General features: G+C 35.8%; 1 protein-coding gene across 3 annotated transcripts; it reads left to right on the top strand.

The window, feature by feature from the left end:
• The first annotated feature begins 1,276 nt into the window (after window positions 1–1,276).
• khdrbs1a (KH domain containing, RNA binding, signal transduction associated 1a) lies at window positions 1,277–12,280 on the top strand. 3 transcript variants are annotated; one of them, XR_010895195.1, is made up of 11 exons: window positions 1,277–1,542; window positions 4,074–4,195; window positions 4,278–4,394; window positions 4,473–4,619; window positions 4,902–5,035; window positions 5,163–5,400; window positions 5,764–5,837; window positions 6,077–6,135; window positions 6,331–6,500; window positions 8,655–8,708; window positions 10,514–12,280. XR_010895195.1 is itself a non-coding variant. In XM_067386053.1 (9 exons), the coding sequence occupies exons 1-9, from the start codon at window positions 1,422–1,424 to the stop codon at window positions 6,432–6,434; spliced, it is 1,113 nt and encodes a 370-aa protein (XP_067242154.1). In that variant the 5' UTR covers window positions 1,277–1,421; the 3' UTR covers window positions 6,435–8,648. The 3 variants fall into 3 exon arrangements, 2 of the variants coding, with proteins under 2 accessions (XP_067242154.1, XP_067242153.1); XM_067386053.1 differs by lacking the exons at window positions 8,655–8,708; window positions 10,514–12,280 and having other exon boundaries at window positions 6,334–8,648; XM_067386052.1 differs by lacking the exons at window positions 8,655–8,708; window positions 10,514–12,280 and having other exon boundaries at window positions 6,331–8,648.
• The last annotated feature ends 1,866 nt before the right edge of the window (window positions 12,281–14,146 follow it).

The raw sequence follows: 14,146 nt of genomic DNA, 5'->3' as shown, positions 1-14,146 counted from the left end.
GAGCTTAAATTCACAAGTCTGATACAATGTTGTGGTATGAGTCTGACGATGATAATGCAAAACTCTTGACTCCACTTTCTCTGAAACTGAAGCATTTCCTAAGACTCTATTCTGGAGACAAAGCAGACTCCTGGTGCTCTACTCCCATTCCCAATCACCCATTCATCCATTGTCATATGCCAGACATGCTGCAAACAGCCCCATTTATGTTCCTTTGTCTTTGCCCTGCTCACATTCACGCTCTTACCCTGTGTGAAACACAACAAAATGCTCTGATCAATATTCTTTTGTCTCCAGTCTTCACATTTACATGTAAAAAAATCTGCCCCATCAACATCAACCTCCATTCATCTACTCATCTTTGCCCTTATAATGTCAATCTATAAACATCACAAAGAGTATAAAACAACTTTTTGCAGACTTTTGTGGATTTTCTTCATAGAATTAAACTGACTATAAAATATTTAGGACTGTGGTTATCACTGACTCACTTTACTTAAATACCATGATATATAAATTAATCTGAATTGTAAGTCATGTTAAAATATATTTATTTTCTTCACTTCTTTACATTAGATTTCCTTTGTGTGTGTAAAGATAACATCCAGATTATGTTATAGTGACCAGATTTCAGAATTTTATTTCTTCAGTCCATAAAAAAATCTAAACATGGGGACTATGTGTTTTTGAATGTGTTTGTTTTTTATTTCTGTCCTCTCCAAATACTATCATTATAATGCTTGCGAACCATAACTGGTTTTAATACAATTCCCCAAAAATCACACTATTAAAAGTTGTAAATTGTAACCACTGCAAATTGCAAACAAGTGAAAACTGTCATATAACAAAATATGGCTTTACAAAAACACATAGGCTAACCCAATTAAAATGCAATTTTCTAATTGTATTTAAGATTTTCATAAACTATATACAATAGACCAATTAAACATTTTTACAAAACCTTTAAAAAGTGCTTGAGAGTTTAAACTCAGAAACACATAGCCAGTTAATGATTGTTTGTTGATTTGTTGTTTATCTACACCTCTTATACGCCATAATCAAGTTTTAACTAAAAGAATAGTTATTTTAACCATAAAGGAAGGCGATTTTATTTTTTCAATAAAACGTTAGGCTTCAAGACAGGCCTAAACTAATGTCGACACGTGACACTCGTTTCTTTTCTCAGTGCTGTTGAGGCAGTCCAATCACAGTCGTTTGTTACCAGTGGATGCCCCTCCCTCTGGCTCATCCCATTCTTAAACGGAAGCCGATTTCACCACCTGACGTCACTTCCATCGGCGCCATTAAGCTGCTGTTTCCTTTGTTAAGAAGGAGTAGAAAAGCTTCAGCATCAGTTCGCGTTTTCACAACAGCACTAATCGCTTAATTTCTCAGCGCAAGTCTCGTAAGCCGTGAGCAAGATGGATGCAAACAACAAGAGGAAGAACAGCACCGGGGACAGTAAATATCTGCCGGAGTTATTGGCGGAAAAAGACAGCCTGGACTCCTCGTTCACGCACGCCATGAAACTACTAAGCGCAGGTCAGTGCGTCTTTATTCATTATTAAACAATTCACGCAGAGCTAGGGACTGCGTCTTCTCTAGTTATTATATAATGAACTGTGTTTTTGAAGGGAGAGTTAGTCTATACTTGCTTGAGATAATTTCACGTGCGTCGGTGAGATGCGTGTTTGTAGGCCTGAAGCGGTAGGTTTGGTCCGATAGGCCGTGTCGTGTTTTTCAATGCCATCAATAGTATGCAGTGCTGTATGTTGAGTTTTATGATGTTGTGCGTTACGTTACGTCGTTTAATGTTGGAAATGTGGGGAATAATTATTTGTTACGACCTGCACGCTCATACCCTGATAGATTTGGCTCAAACATCATAATTGCCTTGTTACGGATGAGAGAAACTCATTCAGTTAAGGATTTTATACGTAACTGGATGCGTTTTATCCTGCAAACGGCGTGATTCTTTGTTTAATCCTCCTGTTCCACACTGAGAATTGGGTCAAATTTGAACCACGTTGAAAATCAATTCCTGATTCGACCTCAAGGGGTACTGCTTATTCAAAGGATAAATGAAAGTATTTAAAAATGTGCATACAGCTTCCGTTGAAAATACTTGGGTGCATTTAGTCAAATTGTAGACAACACTGTTGAAGTTGAAAAGGTAACCTTTTCAATGCATTCAGTTTCCAAATTCTAAGGCAACGACACGTGCTTTTCTTTTGTGGAGACGGGCAACCCCATAATTAAATAAAAAGGAACCCCAAGATTGCAGACAAAGAGAAATGGATTATACATAAATTAATCTGTACTGATCATTTTAAAAGTCGATGTGGAAGTTAACTTGCAATCGTATTTTCGTCTCTATTACGTTTATGAGTGAAACGCCTCGAACAAAAAAAATGTAGGCGGGAATTTTGTTCATGGGTATCGATTGGATCGTTGTCATTTGCAATTGCTTTGATCTCACGTGATTGACAGGTTGTCCCGCCCTCGCGGGAATTTATGCACTTGCAGTAGTGAATGCAATCTTAGGAAAGATGACTAGAATTGGGCATACAAATCGAAATGCCTCATTCTAGCTATAATTTAAAAAAAAAAAAATATATTATATATATATATATATATATATATATATATATATATATCACACACACACACACACACACACACACACACACACACACACACACACACACACACCAACACCCTGTGTATTGTAATGTATGGTTGTATGCCTTTTTAGGAGACCTTTACACTCCTGACAGGCTATTGAAAATAAGAACTTGTTCTTAATGATTTGCCTGGTTAAAGTCTTTATTGAATTTAATGAATTTATCCAGTGTCTCTAACCATTGTGATGTGGTACCAGTTTTTGTCAGGACCAAATGGCAACACTGTTTAACATTCAGTGATTTTTGGTGGATTAAACCAGGGTTTCTCAACTCTGGCCTTCAAAATCAACTTTTATGTACAGTTCAGCTCCCAAACCCACAAACCTCTAATCCTGAAGACCTTGATTAGCTTGTTCAGTTGTGATTGTTTTGGGTTGGAGCAGAACTTGGCAGGTAAGTGGGTTTTGAGGGCCAGAGTTGAGGACTTTCTGTTTTCAGTTTCCATCCCTTAACTCTCACTCCCCATTTTGAGCACAAATGTGAATGCACCATCATTCACAAACTTAAATGGTTGTAATTCATGAATGCCTTAAAAAGAGACCAACCATAGGTCTTTATTCTGACTGTAAAAAATCACAGAAATAATAGTTAACTGTAAAACTGTACTGTACAAAGTAACTTAATTTAAATTGATATTAAATCAAAGCCATGTATCTAAACAAGTTGTTCCAAATTTGAAGTTATCACACAAATTGAAGGTCCTGTGATATTTCTATTTTTTTAGGTGTAATACCAAAAATAACCACTGGGCGAAACCAACATTCTATTGAACTATGCATTGTCCTGTAACAAATAAATTTGTTACTATTACTTCTGCCATAAAACAGTTGCCAAATTTGAAACACTGAGTCTCGACCTTTCTGACAGTTGTCAAAATTAGTTATTATAAAATTATTTACAATATGAAACATGACACCGCCCACTAGGAGAGGCGCTCTAAAGGATTTAAAGTACTGTTTCCAAGGTAATACATTGTCTGATTTCAAAAGTTTTCACAGGATGAATACCTACTTTATGGTAATTACTAAAATATGTGATAAGAAATAAAGGCAATAAAGTGACAAGCATCCCACTAGCAGGATGGTGACAGTTAAGGTTTTAATGAGTCAAGTTCTCTAGTACTTTTGAACAATCAAGCTCGTCCTAAATTCTGGGGCAGGGGTTATGGTATCACATTAGCAATTGCACTAATTTAAGTCAAAGTACATATAACAATATGTAAAAGTACATTTCTCAATTTGTTTCTAGTTACATTTAGCAAAGTGTTTTATTTATTTTTTGGGATGTTTGCAACTTCCAGAATAGATGTGGTAAAGCAAAAATGCATGATTTCTTTTTGCTGTGAGCTGATTGTTTTGGTTTTTTTTTTTTTTCTCTTTTCTCTTGCAGAGATTGAGAGGGTGCAGAAAGGTGAACCCAAAAAAGAGTCTGAGACATACTTGGATCTGTTCACCGCCAAAAACGTGAGGGTGAAAGAGCGAGTGCTCATTCCAGTAAAGCAGTACCCTCGAGTAAGTCATCACGCACTGTCTGAGTTTGTCTGTACAATGCAAGGACTTGTTGAATTAATTCACTTCTCATTTCTCCCATCAGTTTAATTTCGTGGGCAAGATTCTAGGGCCGCAGGGCAGCACGATCAAACGTTTGCAGGAAGATACTGGAGCGAAAATCTCTGTACTGGGCAAAGGATCCATGAGAGATAAGAACAAGGTAATGAACCAGTCCTTGCACTGTTGAGTTTACTGTTCAATGACCTGGTGACTAAATATTAAATTGTGAAACCTTCAGGAAGAGGAGCTGCGGAAGGGTGGAGATCCGAAGTATGCACACTTGGCTATGGAGTTGCACGTCCACATTGAAGTTTTTGCTCCCATTCCAGACTGTTACCTGCGTATGGCACATGCCATGGATGAAGTCAAAAAGTTCCTAATGCCTGTAAGTGTGAGCACAAACAAACTGACGCTTTAATCTTTAGCTAATTTAAATAATATAACGCATACATGCCCATTATCAAAGTTATTGTATATTTTAATTTTAAACATTACTAACAATGATAGTCTTAATATTGAGGATTGGCCATTGTTTTCATATAGGATTATTATAAAGCTTATTTTTAATGTCAGTGCACTTGTTTTGTTTTTATGGTGTTCATTTGGGATGTAAAACGGTTTAATTCTTAACTGATTGATCTGATTTATCCTTTCTCACACATGTCAGGTGGATGGTCTTGATGAAATGCATCCGGATGCTTTTATGGATCCAGGGTTTTTGAATGGCTCCCAGGATATGTCTGGCCATGGCAGAGGCCTCGGCCCTCCTGGCAGAGGCCGTGGTGGCCCACCACCCCCTAGGTGAGAACCACTAACAGATGCATGTAGCAAAACGGAGGCTATATTTTGGATATAGAATCATTTTGTCTTTAATGATCTGAACAATCATAAGTGTTTGGAATATCTATGAAATATACATTTCTCGTAGGGGTCGCGGTATGCTCCCTCGTGGAGCACCACGTGGAGGAGCTCCAAGAGGCGGTCCAGGACGTGGAGCTGCAGCAAGGGGAGCTCCCGTGGGACGAGGTGGTCCTCCACCCTCCACACCAAACAGAGGAGGTGCCGCCTCTCGGTCAAGACCACCAGCACAGTCTCAGAGGATGACACCAGCATCGGCTCTCTCCCACCAACAGCACTCGGCCAAACCAGAAGCTTACGGTGAATATGTAAGTCAATATCCACAACACCAGCAATTGCTCCTGTTTTAACAGTCTTATATTTGTCGCCATTGAAAAGTTTGGGGTCAGTATGGTGTAGTTGGAAAAATTAATACTTTCATTCAGAAAGGATGCATTTAAATAAGACAAGTGTGGTGGTCCAATATTTCTATTTTAAATAAATGCTGTTCTCTTTGTTCAAAGAATCCTGAAAACAAAATTTCTGATCTTCGCATTTTTATATCGCGATGTAACACTATAGATACAGCCCTAGTTTTGTTGGATTGAGCCAGTATTGTTACTTAAAAGGCTTTGCAAGTCTTTATAAATGTTTATCTTGTGACTCCTCCATTGTCGCCTGTGTTTTTTCAGGCTTATGAAGAACCATATGCGGAGGCTTCCTATGAAGGATATGAGAGCTATTACAGTCAACCTGCTCCACAGCCGTGAGTCTTTTTTTGTTTTTTTTTTTTGTTTTGTTTTTTTTTTCCCTCTATCTGTTTCTCTAGATTGGTAGAGCTGTTTTCCTTTGGCTAGTTTCCAAAAATATTCATTCAGTTCAAACTTTATCAAACGATGTAATGCCATATCTTCCTGGCCAGCTGCAGTCCAAGTCCTGTTGTGGTCTAAGATTAAAGATCAGTAAAAACGGCTTTTTTTTAACTCTGCTTTTGTCCTTCCACAGAGACACAGAGTATTACGATTACGGTCACGGAGAGGCACAAGAGACTTACGAATCTTACAGTAAGACATGTTTTCATCTATGAAAATAGAAAATGTGCATGGAATAGCTATTGTACTAGAGACTCTAATGTTAGACCTTTAGCATGCTTAATCTACAACATTCCCGAATGCCTAATGCCAGGAACGTTATGTATGAAGCACTAAGTTAGTCTTAAATGAATTATCCATGTTACAGAAGTGCCTTTGTGTTTTCAGCAGAAGATGACTGGGATGGCGGTGCTTGGGGCAGCGCTGGCGGGAAGGCCCCTACTGCCCGCCAGGGCAAGTCATTTCGGGAACACCCATATGGGAGATATTAAGACCTTTCCATCTCTGCAGTTGTTTGGGCAACCATCTCCCCTCGTAACCTCTTGTAACAACCTAAAGTAATTCTAGTTGTTTTTGTATCCTGTTTTGGTTAACACTCCTTTTTAATATGAATCTGCATAGGACGATGACCATTCATAAGTTCATGACACATTTTAGATTTGCGATTATATGCTGTGCTTATATTCTCTTTGCATTTTCTGTTTTACAATTGTTTTTTTGTTTTTTCTTTTTATTTCTTTTAATGGTTAAATGTTTCTTCTCTGAAAAATTGATATCTGAATGCTAGATAATTAGCTGATGTCCATGTGTAAAATGACTTGCTAAAAAAAAAGAAAAAATGCCTGTTAATATCACTTAGATTTATTCCAAACGCGCTTTTGTAAGGCATAACAAAAAAAAAGAGGGATGCTCAAAAACATTAGTTCCTGTACAAATCAACATGTTACTTATTTTTCAAAGAACAAATTCCATTTGGTTTGAGGCTATATTGTTTGAAAGTCTCGTGAAAACATCCAAAAATTCGCATCTGCTGATTCGTTTTGTTAAATGAGCAAAACAAATATCGCAAAGGTTCGAGTTTACTTCTAGACAGGTAAAAGAACTACCCTCTCAAACCTTTGTACGTACAATACCCAAATATTAGACTTGTTCTTTGGTGTTTTTAGTTTTGCATTTTCCGAAATATTAGAAACCTTGTGTGCATTTCCTAACTAGGGAACTAAATATGTCCAAAATGTGTCCCTATCAGTTTGTCAATAAAGCATAGTTTTCTTTTACAGCCTTCAAAACGTTTGTTTTTGACTTATTAAAGTGGTAATAGTCATCCCATATAAAACTGTCAACTGTTGCAAACTGTAAAACTGTCAAAATTCTGCATGCTTTTTATAACATCACAATATTTAGATAGAGAACTTGTTTTGCTGTTCAAAATCTATTGTGTATAAACCGTTGATTTAAATAGTCTGCAATTAGCATGGAGTTATTTGTATCAAGTAGATCGTGGAAAGGCTGCACATTATGTCTTGTACAGGAACAATTGACCTCAGAATAACATTAAAGACAAATTTCAAAATCTGTTACCTTGGTCCCCCAACAAGCTAATCTGAATTCTTTTTGTATTTATGGATAATTTAAAGGGGTCATATCTTCTAAATCAACTCTTGCTTTTGGTATTCGTTGTACTATGAGAAAATGCTATAAAATTCAGAACTCAAAATTTAAGTAAAAATGCATTAACTCGAGCTACAACTCTTATTCGGTAAGGCAACTGGGACAAACTACAATGAATTGTCTGCCTGTTTTTGGTGCAAAAACAAGTGGATTGGTATGACCTCTTTAACAGCTAGTCAATCTATTCAACATTAACAATGATTTATACACAATAAGAAAATCCTGGAGTTTTAATGTGTTTATACCTGTTTTAAAAGCGATAACCCTGTTGCAACCTCGCATCAGAGTCACTAAATCCCTCTGATGTCACAGAGACTCAACATGTTTGTCTTCTATTGAAAAGGATCTTGAGGTAAGACCTGCAGAGTCACCTCTAAAAGCACAGATAGATCCCCCTTTTTAAAAGGTAAAGTATACATGCACAAATCAATCTAGATGTTTGGTGCTCATATGGTAGTTTTGCGTGCAAAACCCAAAAAAAAGCAAAAGAAACGGCATGAGATGTCTTGTTCAACCAGATCACTCAACACAGGCTTTTGTAGCCCAGGGTGAAAGTTTTGACCGTGAGGATGATTCAAATGTTCAGTCTTACCTGATTTTCGCCGGCTTAAACGACAAAATTGGAAAAGATGGCGTAAAGTGTAATGCAAGCTTCAAAAAGGTAATATCAACCCTAAACTTCTCTCTTAGCACAACTGTTCATTCATTCATTTGTACACAATCATTGCAAATTCAAATTCCGTTGTTTGCAAATTCAAAAGTCAATATTCCTAAACCTGGCTAACACATCATAAAACATTCAACTTTCTAAAAACAAGCTTAGTATGTTATTTTATATTCAACTCTTGTTTTAAAAACAAATAGATTCTAGTTTTTAGTCAAAATTACACTTCTTAAAAAAAGTGTTCTTGTAGCTGTACAAAATAGACAAAATGTCCTTAAATTTTACAAGCATTAGATATTTTTGTAGAGCTGCACTTGTCTTTGAAACTGTCGCTTTGTGAGGGCTTGTGTACTAACTCTTGTTTTGTGTTGCTCAGTGGCTGATGGCGAGTGGTTCTCTCCAGACTGGCCTTACCAAGCAGCTGTTACAGGTGAAGTGTATAAATATTTAATGACTTTTCAGCAATCGGTGGTTAAGTGCAAATACAAGAAATATTCTTTCTAAACTGCACGTTTTTATAAAACAACTTAGTTAATCTGGTAGATCCACTTTACGTTAGGTCTTTAACTACTGTACTGTGTACTATTAATCATTTGATAGTGCACTTGTTTTTTTTTTTGTTTTTTTTTTATAAATATATCTGCATCTAATTACATCTGAAATTTCTGTGACTGTTTTTTTTTTATATACTTAAACTAAAATTTAATTTATTTTGCAATTGTATGTTCTTTGTAACTTTAATCAGTTTTAAAAATCTTAAATATTTCCATTTTAGTTTTTTTTTTTTTTTTTTAACTAGCCAGGGGGGAAATTAAATCAACTCCATAGCAGATTCCAAGTGATCAAGGGCTTGGGATGTTCCAATTCAGCCCATTGCAAAGGTTCCACTAGTAGTGGGCACTCGTGCAACGTAAGCAATGATGTATATCCGAGTCAATGAAACTGAGGGAAGTTGGCGAGGAAAGGGCATAAAAAAAAAACGCAGCACACATCTATAGGTGCATAGTGTTTCTCTACAATGTGACAGTGCCAATGTAGGGGAATTTTACAGTTAAAGACCCAAAAGGCCAGATATGATGAATAAAGACCCGGAGTCAAAGTTAAAAAAAATTAATAATTTGAAGAGAATTTATCTGAAGAATAGTTTGCAGTTTCATCAGCAGAAGCCAGCTTCGAGTCTCACAAGGAGTTCGTAGGCCGCTCTGCGTACATTCACATTTCCACAATAATTATACTCTAACGCTAAGAAGATAAATTTGGTAATCTTCCACACATGGACCGATGGCATATCTCCATTCGTCATGATGCTCGTCTCAGAGTGCCAGTTGTCCACCAGTAACTAAGGGACCTGCACAGAACACTTGGTGCACATACACACATTTCACAGCTTCTTCAAGGCTGAAGTTGATCTGAGCTCTGCTCTGAGCAGTTAACTTTCCCATAACATACTGATAACATGTTCTTTTCTTTTCAGAGGTACAGACAATATTCAAAATTATTTTCTATTGTTTGAAAAGGAAAATGAATGCTTTAACATATGTTGAAGTCATTCAAATAACTTAAATGAATGTTGGTTAATAACTTAAGATATATTGAAGTAGCAGTGGATTCCAGAATCCACTCCAACTACTGGCCTGGCTGCATAAGTGTGTGTATTTGTATGATCAGGGATCCCTTTTCAAAAATGCAAAGGAAAAACATTTTTAGTATGTTATGTAAATGTACCCTTAAGCCGGGCACACATTTAACGACTAGCTAAAACATTCTAAGACGTGCTCAACACACAGCGATTGTTTGCTATAATATAATATTGTTTGGACATTGCTATAGTATACAACTTACTAGGCCAAATTTGTCTTATCTCTATAGTGTTGAAGTGCCTCTGCTCTTACCATCCACTTTCCTATTGCATTACAAGTTCATTAATGCTTTCCCATGACTGAAACGGTCATGGAAAAGTTTATTCATTGGACCCAAAAATGTTTATATTAAAGGGGAAATGCATTTCTGTGGATTTTGTATTATATTATGAATTCCTATGGTCATGGTATGTGTAGCACCAGTGTTCACCTGGTTGCCATTTTGGGAACTCTTTTGGATGGCTATTTGGCTAATTTGCATGCATGTCACTACAGATCCTTGGTCTTTAAGTGGGAAAAGACCAAGTCTGCAAGACATTTAAAGGTTATGTTCCAGTGTGACTTTATGCTCTTTTTGTTTCTCTATTTGTTGCAGGCTTTCGGTGCCATTTTGTACCTGAGGAAATTTACTACCTTTTTATACAATCTTTTGTGACCTGAGATGTTTAATGAACATGAGTCACTTTTAATGTATTTTAAGTTGTCTTGTTACTTTTATACACTTTGCATCCCAATAAATTATTTTTTACTCTTTTTTTTTTTATTTTTTTTTTTATTGAAGTTGTATAATTAATACAAGCCATTAGAAAATGGGTTGCCCAGTGTTGTTTGACCATTTATTGCTGCAATTGACAATCAAATTTAGATAGAATGGTATATGTTGCTATGTAGTTGCCAGGATATTATTAGTTGTTACTAGGGTGTTGCAGCTGTGCCATCAACTGGTAAATTAAAATAAAAAGCTTCACAGGAATTCAGTATTGCTTAAAGGGTTAGTTCACACAAATGAGAATTCTCAAGCCATCCTAAGTGAATGACTAATCCATACTCCAGGGGGCTAATAAAGGACTTCTGAAGTGAAGCATTGCGTTTTAGTAAGAGAATTGTATAACTTTAAAAACTAGAATCAAAATTATGGGATAATTTTCACTTTTGGGTGACCTGTCCCAACCCATTAAAGTCAAACTATATTGACAAGAAGCTTGGGATTCTCCAGCAGAAATGTTTTTCCATGTAGAACATTCTAACCCCTTATAGTAAAACTACTTTTAGATTTCAATGTTATTAAATGTTGTCATATCCGATTGCATACCGCTCAAATATTAATCAACCTACAGAGAATCATTGTGAAATTATGCAGCAGGTTAGTCAATTTTGCTTAAATTTCATTGCAGCAACTCAAAATGTTACTCTGTAGTTTGTATGGCCCTCACGTGCTTGTATGCATGCCTGACAATGTTGGGGCGTGCTCCTAACGAGTCGACGGATGGTGTCCTGGGGTTGCCTACTTCCTCCCTGGGGCCGGATTCACAAACATCTTAAAGAAGTTAAATTTTCCTAAGAAGTTCCTAAGTGCAATTCTTTGAAAATTCTTAGGAAGTTCTGAAATATTCTCATAAGTAAAATAATTAAGATCTTGCCCTAAGTTCTTAAAAAGAAAGTGAAAGGTGTTTATTTGATTGAAAGGGAGTAATTGCTGAAGACTCGCTGAATGAAAAACACCTCAAAGCCTGTCACTGCCTGTAGATTAACCTACCGTAACTGGCATAAAGTTGGTTTGACGTTTGATATTCAGATTTAGGGACCGTCTCTAAAGTTACATCAAATTGGTATGCACGATTCTACCTTCTATAACATTTGAAGGGAATAATTTACAGTCATAAAACCAATTGTAAAGTGTTCATGTACATGTCAGCTACATGATGCACACCTTTTTATTTATTCATTTACTGTCAATTTACTGTCAACTGTCAAATCTAAAGTTGTCAAATATAAATCTAAAAATGTAGAATATAAAATAAATGTGTGCATTATAGCTGACATGTACATGAACACTTTACAATTGGTTTTATGACTAAATTATTTGGATATTATTATAATTTTGGATGTAACTTTGGAGACGGTCCCTAAATTTGGGAATATCAAACGTCTAACTTCAACTTTAGGCCAGTGCTACACTAGATATCCTAATGATCGCGCAGACTATTTTCGTTGTGGTTGTTTGATGGGAGCTAATCACTCTGTCATGTTTTTAATGGACCATTAAAATTGTTATTTAAAAAAAAAAAAACCTGTCTCAAGATGCAACGTTCTTTCCCATTCATTTGTACACTGTCTTTTTTAAGCTCTAAGTTTTAAAGTTGTATGCTTAATATTTGAAACGACCCAATAAATTCATTGAGCATCTTTTTAAGACAGGTTAGAGGTTATAACCTGGAGAAGTTATTTGTGAACATTCTTTTCAGGAATATGAATACTTCTTAAATTTGATCTTAAGAACAATCTTAAGAAAAGTTTTTGAGAATACAAAATACTGTTTTCTCAAGTTTGGAAATAAGAAGAAATTAGTTAAGAAGAATTTAATCCAGGCAATCCAGCAATGATTATGTCAGAGATTAAATTTGAATAAGGAATAACAAATTTATTAATTAGAAATTACAGAGACAAACAAATTAATTGTAAAAGTAATTAATAGTAATTAATAGTTAATAATAAAATTTAGAGTATTGTAAAATCCAGAGTATAGTATAATAGATGAAGATCAGAATATACAGAAAGAAACAAAATTAAGACATTCGCAGGAGAGAAGAAACAGAAGAGCAATGAAAAGCAAAGGGAAAAAACTCAAAAATCAACGACTCAGTCCATTTTATTCTAATAAGAAAAGGTCAAATTGAGTTATCCATTATGTCATGGACTGGTCAGATGTCAAAAAATAGATATAGGGGTTGTTTTGACCCCCTTAAGGGATTTTTTTATTTTTGGGGGGTAAAATTTTGGACTAATTTGTAGCAACTCGTAATAACTGCACAATGTAAAAACTGCACATAACGTAAGTATTGCATTGTTACTGTAATAAAATGTTCATAATGTAATTTTCTCAACTTAATAAAATCTTGAACACATAATTAAAATTTTTACACTGAGAAATTTATTATGTTATAAACTCAACAAAAACACTATTTTCATAATTGCAACAGCTTTAAAAAAAAGAAAAAAGCTACCTGTGAAAGGCAGCATTTAAATATTAATGCAGTTATTATTATGTGAATACAGGTATGTATATACTATTACACGAGCTTGATGATTAGTTCATTCTGAAGTTAATTTTGTCAGTGGCATTACATAGGTTGTAATTTCACATTAAAAAGGTGCAAAAGTTCTTATTTTATTTATTTTTTCCTTTCTATTTTACATCACAAAACCAGACTGTTTTAACAGGGGTGTGTAGACTGTTTATAAGTACATGACTGTAAATTGTACTGTGTTTTTCACCATGCCCTCTGATGAACATTCAGGCTGTTTCATAACACTCTTGTTTTTTCTGGAAGTCTGTCATATTTTACACCCACGTCCTGCCCTCCTCCTGTTTTGTTTTTTATCCCATCTTATTTATACTCCCTTAATTTGTATGGCCCAAACAACATAGTTACATGAATAATCAAAACAATATTTTATTCCAATGTTGTCCAGTTGTCACATCTTGTATGAAATGCATGTACTCTCACAACTGACACATCATAGAAATGTCAACCCATTTGTGGCCTCAAGCAACCTACAACCCAGTTGTGCTGCTGATATCTGCGCAGGCAGTAGATGCAGGAAGTTGAATGAGAAGGTGCTCGCTGCAGAGCAAATGGGTGAAGCTTACGTGTAGTGAATGCAAAACCACACCCTAACCCTACCCACAACTCTATCCATCCACGCCACTGGAGGTGGAGCTGGTCATCATAGACTCTGCAGTGAGTCTAGCTGGTAGAAATGGGAGGAGAAGGCTCAGGTGGTGCTCCGGTGAAAAAAACAAAATATACTTAATATACAAAATATACATAATATAGCCAGTTATTTATATATTTGTTGTAGTGTATCAGTAGGAAATATCAGTTCACATTTCCAAACATTCATTTTGCTATTAATTGTAATAATTCAGCGAGATTTTTTAATGCACAAGGAGTCTGACAACAGCTGGTGTTCCACACGGAGATCTGATCTCACCATCATCAAATCC

Source organism: Chanodichthys erythropterus, chromosome 5, assembly GCF_024489055.1.
Source record: "Chanodichthys erythropterus isolate Z2021 chromosome 5, ASM2448905v1, whole genome shotgun sequence".
NCBI lineage: Eukaryota > Metazoa > Chordata > Actinopteri > Cypriniformes > Xenocyprididae > Chanodichthys > Chanodichthys erythropterus.
This window is presented reverse-complemented; position numbering and strand designations above follow the sequence as displayed.